Here is an 11,569-nt window from a genome sequence, read left to right as displayed (position 1 = left end):
GCTTTTTGAGTTAATGCAGGTAGGTTGCTAGGTATTTGATAGGTGGATGGACAGATAGATTCTACATACATTATGTAGAAGAATACACATACATTATGAACTACTGAGGATTTCCAGAAAACCATTATCATGCATCATACCTTTATACAAAAATGTACAATATAGTAATGTGAAATATGGGATAAAAATCGCTCCTGCCGCTGAAACATCAGGGGAATGTCACTTAAACGTTTATTTAAAAAAAAACAATTGACTAAATGCGTCAAGTCTATTTTCACTCATCCACGTTGAAGTGATTTCAGAGCAAGCATTTCCACTTTCAAATACCCGCCAAAAGAAAATACATTGAATATTAAATATATGAATAATAGTAAACATAGTCTGGCAACCATGTAGTTGGTGTGACAGGTGAGAAGGTTTTGTGCCAGAGCAGCAGTAGGGTCAACACTGGTCAGTTGTTGACCCATGTTACTGGAAAGCCTATTCTATTTTCTCCTTGGAACCCCAGGAAATGGACATCGAAAGCCTGGAGGCCGCCAACCAGAGCCTGCAAGCGGATCTTAAGCTGGCCTTCAAAAGAATTGGAGACCTCCAGTCAGCCATCGAGGACGAAATGGAGAGCGATGACAACGAAGATCTCATTAACAGGTACAAGGGCGTGTTAACAAACAGCTCAGTAAACGTGCAGTCAAAAAATTCTCAGAATCAGGGGTTTTGTTTAAGTGTGGAGGGGCTGCTTTCCTGGTTAAACCACAGATCAAGTTAATAGATGTAATGATCATGAGAAAAGAAAGGGGTTCAAGCAGTTCAGAACTCTCACCGGAAGGGTCGTTTGGTGACTATCTTCAAGCTTTTTCTTACAACAAGCCCTGTTTAAGATTTATGGTGAAAGTGCGGATACTGTGACATTGCTGAGTCAGTGTCCCCCGACCTGCCACAGTAGCCACTACTATTGTTTAAATATTTCTGTCACATTTTATTCCCATTTGTTTTGACTGATCTCTTTCTCTCTCATGCTCTCCCCCCCTTCCTTTTTTTGTTATGTCTGTTATTTTCTCGTCTCTCTCTACCATCCATCATCGCAACCAGTTTGCAAGATATGGTGACAAGGTATCAGAAAAGAAAGAACCGAACGTGAGGAACTGAAGCTTGTGTTACAGATTGCTTTGTACATTTTGTAACCTTGTATTGATTGATTGATTTAATTTTTTTTTTTTTGTACGGCTTGTATCTTCATTACTTGCCAGATTTTTTCTTTAAATAGGTTAAGTTGCTGCCACAAGCTAGTCGTCAAAGATCACGGCAGGGAAAAAAAGGTCACCTCCAGTTATTTTTTAAATTTTGGGCCATGTCATGGGCCATTTCTTAATGGCACACATCCATTTATGGCCAACATTAATTTGAACAAATATTAACTGATTTTGACACCAATAGTTCAAAATTGCTTCTTGGAAAAGAAGGGTGTGATTAACCAACCTGGCATGCCCACACTCACTGTGAAATGTATCAATATTTCAACCGACTGGGTTACTACTGCATTATAAGTATATTGGGCAATGAAGTCAGCTATGTAACAACAACGTGTTCACACTTGCGCTCACTTGTTGTCCACTTTGTTTCATTGAGGCTCGTTGGTTGCCCTAGTGCTGGTGAGAACACCATGCCGCCATTCATAAAAGCCATTCATCAGTGGGTGCCATGATGTTGGTTGAAAGCCATACCTGTCCTCTTCAGTTAGGGGAAAATATGTAACACTGACTGGAGGTGACCTTTAAAATCTTTGAAGGTGTCTTCAAAGTGGTACTGCAATATCCTGCGCAAACACTGCGCAATAATCCCAATTTGCTTTTCTTTTCATTGCACGACGACACAAGCTGCATGCACAAAAACACCACTCTCACCACTTGCTCTCCTCCCCAAAGCATGAGACAAACCTAGCCAACCTAGACACCTTGTCGTCTTCACCTTTCTGAGGCGGCCACTGTTGGGACACAACCCAACACCCCGTGTTCGAACAGTCTCAGCTTCTCGTTCCCGTGGTGTCCTTTTAATATTTGATGCAGATACTCAGGGGGCCAGATGTCACCAAATCTACGGCTCTATTGCAACCGTGTCCTTGAGTGAGAAGAGGACGTGTTCCTCATCAATGTTTGAATCGCACTCTCCTTAAATAATGCACGCCTCTCAAATGTCCTAGCAAAATAGAATTCCCCATGTCAGAGTTTTTTAGTTGAGCAGTTATCGCGTTTTCTTTTGATCTGTTGAGCCGTGTCGGAAAGTGCCACACATTATGTCAACCCCTCCAGCTTTTTTTTTAAGGACGTATGATGCAGCAGATGTTCTCCGTGTCAGCCTTAATTTTACTAAAATACTACTTCCCCATACTACACTAGGTTAACAGTGATGTTAAACAAAGTGGTTGAATTTCCTTTTTATTTTGATTTCCTGTTTCTAATTTCTTCAAGGCATCAGGCAGAAGTAGACTGGAAGTGTTTTTTATTCTTAATTATTTATTCTGCTGTTCACTGCCTGTTCGGGTCATCAAGTCAAGGATCAGAATACTGTACATAGCTCATTTTCTGTAAACTGCTACACTGCCACGGGCTGCATGCTAACTGTGTTAACTCAATGCAAGGCTGCAGGGGGAATCTACTAGCCTAGCTCCATTGAAATATGGCAAATAATAATAATAGTTATAATAATCATTATTTGTATAGCACCTTTCATGCAAGATTTTCCTCTTAAAGTGCTTTACAGACATTTAGGAATTAATAATTGACAGTAATCAATTATTTAAAGTGAATGAATAGTACATTCTGACATATAGGGAGGTGCTATTCCATCAAGAACTTTATAAACAAGTAGAAGGACCTTGAAATAGATTCGAAAAAAAATACATCTTCCAGCATCTCATAGCTGCGTTATTCAAGTTTCAGTACAGTAATTTCAGTAGTGAAACCCTTTAACCAAAATGGTGGATCATTTTGTATAATTCAACTGTACAAGGACTTTGTACATTTGAATGAGTTGACTTGGTTGTTACCGAGCCTACAGTATATTGCAAGTGAGCAAACAGGAAACAAAGTGTATCTACTTTCGATCTGACACTGTTGACAAGAGTCTTACTCCCAGCGTTGGATCTCTTGATCTCTTGGTACTTTGAAAGCCTCCATATGCCAAACTGCATCACAAACCCCAAAGGGTTGCATGGCCAGACTGGGTTCCACATATTAACACAAGTGTCTGTAAAACCCAGTGACAAATTTGCGCAGAGCGGTGTGTGCAGCACGGATCCATAGAAGCTGATGATAAATGTAATAGTGTGTAACAGAGATGTACAACCAGTGGCGGCAGATTGTCACAGACAATTAATGTCTCCTCAGCACTCTCTGTTTGTTTGCCCCCCCCCAGGCTTTCAACGGGGCTTAACTAATGGTACGCCGGTCAAGGACATAAATTGCCGCTGACACCATGTGTGAGGCGCTCCGATTACAAAAGTGCCCGCCGCCGTCGTTGATTTTTTCTTCCCTTCTTTCTTTCCTGCATGGTGTTGCTGTACACCGCGGAAAAGATATACCAAAGGTTCACGAGGATAAGGAACAATTCGTTTAATTAAAATTATACTTGCAGACGCACCTATATATACATTACTGCAATCTGAATTTCATGATAAAGCATGACAACAAAGATCTATGGTCTTATTAGCCCCGTTACCAAAGTTGCCTGAGGATTTAGGGTGTAATTTAACACAGATATTTTCTATTTCCTCTAAGTTGCAAATTCAACCTTTTCACGAAGGTGTCCTAGCAGGGTAAACATGGATGTAGATCGTAACATTATTCATCTTGAGGTTTCACCAGTGCACCAAAGACAATATTGTAATTAATCAATGAGCTATAATCATTGTTATGAGCTACGCCTGTATTTTACCTGGTAGAAGACCTCTGTGAAAAAGACCCACGTCTAGCGCTGCATACAAAATCGCAATATCGGAAACGTACTAGAAAATGCTTGCATACGAAATAGGCGGACAAAATGTTGAAAACAAACTTTCACGTACTATTTGATGCCTACCATTCTTTCAGATTGTCCAAACCCGCGTTATGCATAAAATAGTATGCGAAAAGTACTGAGATGACATACTCCACCCAATGAATATTGTAGTGCGCAAAGACAGGATACAATAGCGGTGAGCATATCCCATCTCATTGTGATAACGCTACTTTGCTACAACAACAACCACCAGTGTGGCGGAGAGCAGGTCCGTCCAAAGCGGTGAACGCTACCATTTAAGTAAGTGTCGTCTTCAATCCACTCAACTGCTGAAAGGAAGTGGTGCAGCTATATGAGGATATACTATAGCCATCTTGAGCCAAACAGCCATTGTTATTTTTACTCCATACTTGAGTATGCCAGACGACAAACGTGTAGTGTGCAGTTTCGGACATGGCAATGGATGGCCACCTTTGATAAGCCAAATTAAACAAGTCCTGTTAAGTCATTGTGTGCCAAACAAAAGAGCTGGCGTTCACGCACAGCCATTTTTAACCATCCCTCCTCTATAGTTGTTGAACGCTTTTGTCTTGTTGTTAAAGAGTTTTATTAGAGGTAATATATTTAAAACATATATTTTCAGTTTTTTTTTTCCTGTTAATTCCACGGTGAAGAAGGATTTTTTTTCCCTTCACCCCATAGCAGATGCAGAAGTTCATAAACAACCTGAACCCAGGATGTCTCAGCAGGGCTATTAAGCTGATACAATGTAATTTTTCAGCACCACAAGAGTGCTGGGCCTTGATGGCACTTAACCAGCGCTGCACTCTTCATCCGTGTCAAATTTGATGACAGCCTTGGTTTTGCCCGCCGCCTCCCAGTAGTTTGTCAATGTGCAATGATAATTTGGGGTAAAAAAACTGATCTGTGTCCACCTGTGTACAAAATTGCCCATGTGTGGGTGCATGTATGTGTGTGTGTGTGTGTGTGTGTGTGTGTGTCTGTGGGGTGAAGGAAAAGCATGTCATATTTTGAATCCATCTATTTTGTGATCCCCTTTAACAGCCTTTTTTTAGCGCAATTTTTGTTTGTCAACGCGACAGCTGCCGTTTTGGTAGCCTTGGTTGTTTGGATTTGGCTATGTCGGCTAAATACAGGGCCAGGAAGATAGTATTGCCACCCCTGTCAGTTTTCGAAGACCTCTCAGTCAATGTCAAAGAAGAAAATAAGAAATTGCTAATAATACAGGAATTAAGCAACGTCATCTACCATTGTATTAAAAAGCATTTACTTGATAAGAAATATTGTATAAATTGTGACTACACAGCACATTTGATTCTTAAGATGAAGAAAGATCATCTGAAATGTCTTCTTTCTTCGGAGTGGAGAGCATCAAAACCGGCTGTTCTATTTTAAAAGTTACCTATTTCCCTTAAATATATCCCTAGACTTGGCAATAGTTTACCCAAGTAAGATAGTGGAAGACATTTTACCTAAAAGCCAGCAGAATAATGTGCCGCACAATATTCAAGGCTAGTGAATTTATCTCCAAAGAAACAAAAATCTATTGTTGATCTATTGTTCTCAACATTCTCTTGTCTTGGTCAGAATAATATTTTTTTCCGCACTGCAGGAACACAAAGTAATTCACCTCCTCTAGCAACATCCCTAACATCTACTACGAGTGCCCTAAATTTTTCCTTCCCGGTTCAGCTTAAACTGCAAATCGTCGTTGGCTGTCGTCTCTTTCCCAATTACCTTCTCTAATCAACTCCTTCTCCTCTGCCGTTACCTCGATGCTTCATATTTCCTCTCTGTGTATTTTGTGAAAGATTTTGGGTCGCTAATTTTCTTTTTTGCTCCTTCTTACGTCTTCTCTGTCACCCCCCCTCTCTCCCCCATGCCCAGCGAGGGTGATTCGGACACCGACTCCGAGGTGGAGAACCGTGTGGACGGAGTAAAGTCTTGGCTGTCCAAAAGCAAGGCTTATGGCAAGAATCTGTCCGACGACGGCAGCCTTAAGAGTTCCAGGTCAGTACGAACCTGAAGAGGGTTCATCACTCCCAGTACTATCACTCTACGGGTACTAAAGCAGATACAGTATTCAACCTGTGGTCCATGACCCCTAGGGTGTCCGCGGAGGTACTGCAGGGGTTCCGGCCAATTGTTCTTAAATGTCCAAATTATTTTTGTAAAAAATTGTAAAAGATATTTTTGACAAAAAAAGTATATTGTGTAAACTTCAACCATTCACACTAGAAGAGCTGCATTTTGTTTATTTCAGTAATCAGCAGAAAGCATGCCGATTCTTATCTTCTGAAGTTTGGGTGAATTCAGAAACCTTCGATTTTTGAGTAACGTTCAAAACCCTCTTATTTTTTAGTAACGTTCAAAAACCTTCAATTTTTGATTAATGTTCAAAAACGTTAATAATCAGTAACGTACTGTGTCTCTGACAGACATAACTAGTACATGGCTGAACTTCAATAACAACACACGGTAAATGGTTTGTATCATTGTATTGATACTAAACAGCATGTAAAACCCTATTTCATATTTGTGAAAACTTTATCTTATTCGTGAAAACAGAGAAAAGGCGGATTTCACTGTTTTTTTCTACACACAGGCCACAAAAGCCTAGGTCTAGATAAAAAAAAAATGCTGTACTTATAGTAGTCAAACCTGAAATGTATTATAATAAAAACCCTAAACAGCATTTCAAACCCTATTTCAGATTTGTGAAACCTTTATTCTATTTGTTAAAAATAGGTGGGTTTCACTGAATTTTTTTTACACACTATTAATACAAATAATTATAAAATAAAAACACACAGGAACTGTAAGCGTCATAAATTCGTATATATATAGGTTAATAAGGCATTATGAATATGTTATTATAATCAAGGGGGTCGCTGCTCTGTTTCTCTATCCACCAAGGGGTCCTTGGGCTGAAAAAGGTTGGCTGAAAAAGCTCTGCTTTAATATGTCTCAGATTTTTCTGGAAATGTCCTTGTTATCCATCTTAATTGGGGGACGGTCTCAATTCTGCCGATGTGTGTCCAGTACCAAGACAGCGATGAGCTGCATGCTCACTGTGTTATTTCAATGAAAGCTGCAGGGAGAAGCAATTAACCTAGCTCCTGTGAAAATAGGGATCACTGCGCAACCCTGTGTCAAAAATATTTCTGAATGTAGTTGCATTTAAAACAGCTACAATCTTGTTTTTATGTGTTTCTTTACTCATCAAGACATAGGGTGTATCTCTCCTTTTTGTATATTATATATGTGTATCTCTTAAAAATACATAGGTATATTTCCATAACTTCACAGGAGCACGGCTAGCTGATGCCCTTTTCAGCAAATTTCCCCAAAAAGTTGAGTATCCATTTAAGGAGGTTATTGAGTGCGGGGTTGGGGTACCTGAAGCAATCTTAAGCGAGCACTAGGCTGAAACACAGAGAGCCTTGTTACTTTGAATGCATTCTACAGGCCTCTTTGTCTTTATTGTCGGCCTTTTGATGGGAGGGGACTTTTTGTTAAAAGAAATCGGGAGTCACCTCCCTGGTAGGTTTATTGACATTCCCATTGGCCAGCTGGCATAGGCTACCTGAGCCTCTCCACAAGATTAATGGATGTGTCTGCCAGATGACAGCTTCGATTGCCCTAGATTTGTTTCTTTTGATCAGGATGTATATCTCCACTCCAAACTGTCTAAAGTTTTCAGAGTTTCTTAATCGTTTTGGTTATTTGTAAAAAAAATGTAATCCTTTTATGACGTATCATTACAGACTGCCATCTACCACGCGATGCTTGGTTTAAATCATCTGTTGATTTAATGACTCATGCCTAAAAAAAATACGTGTTTTGGATCAGCATAATCTGTTGTTTAACAAAGTAATCATTTTTGATTTGCATAGAATCGATAACAGCATTTCACTTCCAAACACATTCACATCAAAATAATTTTACATTGATGTACTTCATGATACTTTGCTCTAAGATTCAGAAGCCAAGGACCATTTTAGCAATTCATCTACTTTTTTTGTTCTTTCGTGCTTATTGTTCATTGTTCAATCATTTTATTACATTTCCACCTTTGATACATTTGTCTCACCTGCCATTCTTCTTTTTCTGTTCTCTTCCTTTATTTCTTTCCCTCTAATCCGCCCCTCCCCACCCACTTCAATTATATCTATTTTTACCTTTGCTTTCCTTCTTTCTCTGATCCCTTTTCCATCCACATCCCCTTTTGTTGTCTCTCTAGATTTGCCATAAACGTAGACGCAAAAGAAGGGAAAGAATGGAAAGAGGGTAAGGAATGGAAAGAGGGCAGAAAGGAGGGCAAGGAGGTAGGGTCAAGCAGACCTGTGTCAGTGATGAGTTCTCTCAGCTACAGAAAGCACTCCGACCTCAAGGACTCCATCGGTGGTAAAGGAGACCACAGTTCCCTCTTCAGCATGCTCAAAGAGAGTTCTTCTGTGTCGCAGGAACCTCTCTCCTCCTTCCTTAAGGCAAAACCTAAGAGCTCTGATGCTCAGAGCGATTGCTTTTCACTTGCCTCCTGGAGGAAATCCCAGACCGGGGATGACGTTGACTGCAGAGAGTCGATCACCTCCCAGGCCTATTCGGAAGTCACCAGTCGAGCCAGGAAAGGCTTCGAGAGTCGCCGGGGTGACTTTGACAGGGATTCCTCCTCTGTTACATCCCATGCACCCAGTCATGTGCATTCACTCCGTGGGTTAAGCCCGGAGGATGATGCCAAGTCCACCCGGGGCCCACGTCTGTCCAGCCCACTGGGACGGCGTTTGGATGAGGGAAGAGTCGGGGAGTCATCGTACAGACGCATCCCCAACAGCCCTCGTCTGAGCAGACAGTCCGGCGGCCACAGCCCTGCAAGCACAAACCGCGCTGACTCCCGTATGTCACTTGCAAGCAGCTTTCGCCTCAGTGAGCTAGATTTGGACATTGACGACAGCCGCAGCATGGCTTTTATTGAAAGATCAGCCTACAGCCCTCATTCCTCAACTGGGCGCAGCGTCTCCATGCCACCGCCGCAAGCCAGATCGTCTTTTGGCAACAGCGATGACCTGCTGTATACTTCCGAAATCAAACCAGTCAGTCACCGCAACTACCTGGACCCTGACCTGGAGAAAGCCATCAATGAGGTGCTGAGCTTCAAGCCCATCAAATTCAAGCGCACCAGCCTGGAGGACTCAGAAGATGAGGGAAGAAAAGCCCAGAGTGGAGACAGCAGCAAAAGCAGCTGGGACGTGGATAGCAATTGCAAGAGCGGAAGTCTGAGGCGCTCTGCTTCCGCTATGGACTGCATGAGGCCCACCAGCAGCATGAGCAGCTGCAGTCGCAGCAGCATCAATCACAGCAACGGCCGTCGCAGTAGCAGCAAGAAGCAGCGTAGGAGCCCCCTCTCTGAGTCGGACAGTTCCGCAGAGGAGCGTCGCAGCAGGAGCAGCTCAAAGAGGAGGGGGAAGAAGTCCAAGAAGAAGTCCAAGAAGAAGTCCAAGAAAAGGGGAAACCCCTCCGTCTCATCATCCTCTTCATCCTCGGACTCTACAGCTGACTCTGATTCAGAGTCCGGCTCGGGTGCCTCCACCATCTCCTATAAGAGTTCCAACAGTGTGAAAAGAGCACCGGGTCGACCTGCCGCCAGCCCAGTGGGGGATGAAGGTGAAGATGAGCCCCCTGCTGAGGACAAACCCTTTGACAAGAAGAAGGAGAAGAAGAGGAAGAAGAAGGTGGACAACCTGGTGATGAAGTACCTCTACCGACCAGACAGCGACTGAGGCAAGGAGTAGGTGCCCCCGCCTAGTGTGGACTCACTCCGGGAATGTGCTCCGGCATGGCGTGGTTTTCTAACTTGAAACTTTTAACTGTTTTACATTTGAACGTGGTCTATTTATGTATATAGGTATTTTCAAGACGCTGGCATTTCTCTCCCCTCCTACATTCTCAATTTCCAAATAAACACTGGTTCATTAATTCACAGAAGCTCCTCTTAGCAATTAGGATTATGCTCTATGAATGACAATTACGCTGACATTTATTTTCACTGCTGTAATACCGTTACGACTTTTTTTTTTTTTTGTAGGACTCGGGGCGGGAGGGGGAGTGGGCGGGGGGGGGGGGGGGGGGGTGTAAGCAGTGAGAAGGCAGACTTAGAAGCCGTTTTGGTGAATGTTCTCTTCCTACCTCTGCTTAATACTGAGCATCATGTAGAATGATGTCTCACCACTGCTAATTGTACTCCAACTGTCTCTGTCTCTGTCTCTATCTCTGTGTCTCTGCTGTCCAATTACTTGTAAAAACGACAGCCTGTTTTACATGCTAACGGTTTGAATGTGTTGGTTCTGTGCATTTAAGCATCTCACTGGAGCAGCTGTTGCATGGGATTACTTAAATATTGGGGCGAAACAATTGTTTCTTTGGTAGAAATGCTCTCACGGCGTGCCCCCGTCGTCCAAGCAGAGCGCTCCTTTCATGAAACTGTTCGGAAAGCCTAACACCATCTTCCCCCATTTTTCCTCCATCTCCCCCAGCCCGCCCAGACGACGCCATTTCTGCCTTGACAGATCCGACGAGGAGGCCGAGGGAGAAGAAGAAGAAGAAGAAGAAGAAGAAGAAGAAGAAGAAAAAGCAAAAGAAGAGTGCCCGGTCCCCTACCGCCACTCACCCAACAAGCGCAGTGGCTGTCTGAGCGACGATGGCAAGCTTCCCGAGACCACCGCGTGACCCGCTCGTGCGCCGCTCACAGGCTTACCCTCGCATGCAGATCGGACTCCTGTCGTGAAAAATTTGTGACACATTTACCAGCCGCACACACACACAGACACACTTTCTCTAATTGTCATAACTACAAATGTATAACTGCTATAGCACAGCATTTAACCTACATTGTGAGGACCCTCCTCAACTCTTAACACAGCAAGCCCATTATTGATGACTTAGTCTTTTCTGGCTGCACGAACCCTCCCCCCCTCCCCTCACCACCTTATTTTCTCTAAACATGATTGGAACTGAGCCAAAGAACTTGAGGTTGCAAGTGTGTGTGTGTGTATGCGTGTATACACACACACACACACACACACACACACACACACACACACACACACACACACAGACACACACACACACACACACACAATGCATTACCAAAAACATTTTATGCTTGTACTGTATTATTTCCTATTTATGCAGAGTCTTGGATAACTTCCAGATTTAGAACAACAATATAAAACATAGGAGCAGTTTTCATTTGAACAGTCTAAACAGGATAAGGCTAATGACGCTCTTATCCTCTGCTCGCTGTTGGTTACCCTTCAAGTCTCACCCATCTTTTCTGGTCCCCCTCTCTTTTCAGCCAGACACACTGCTACACTCCACGCCGAAAGCATTCAAAACCATTTATTTTTGTTTTGATCTAAAAGAAAAAAAAAAAAAAGTGATAATATGTTTGGAGAGTGCCGCTGTCAGGGAAATTGAATTTCCACAAAATGCAAGTCCTCCTGCGTGAAATGCCTTGTCTCTTTTTGGGGTGGGGTGGTAGTTGGACTAAGTACCA

At 42.6% G+C, this 11,569-nt stretch overlaps 1 protein-coding gene across 1 annotated transcript in view; it reads left to right on the top strand.

Moving 5' to 3' along the window:
- myo18ab (myosin XVIIIA b) overlaps positions 1–10,687 on the top strand; it is a gene marked incomplete at its 5' end in the record, with an annotated part of 190,909 nt that extends 180,222 nt beyond the window's left edge. The window contains 5 exon segments of the mRNA XM_080006919.1: positions 509–648; positions 1,090–1,134; positions 5,902–6,024; positions 8,258–9,802; positions 10,548–10,687. Coding sequence (XP_079863045.1) covers positions 509–648; positions 1,090–1,134; positions 5,902–6,024; positions 8,258–9,794 — 1,845 coding nt within the window. The 3' untranslated portion in view covers positions 9,795–9,802; positions 10,548–10,687.
- Between the last annotated feature and the right edge of the window lie 882 nt (positions 10,688–11,569).

Source organism: Zeus faber, assembly GCF_960531495.2.
Source record: "Zeus faber genome assembly, chromosome: 9".
Classification (NCBI taxonomy): domain Eukaryota; kingdom Metazoa; phylum Chordata; class Actinopteri; order Zeiformes; family Zeidae; genus Zeus; species Zeus faber.
Note: the sequence above shows the minus strand (reverse complement) of the source record. Positions and strands in the feature narration are given on the sequence as shown.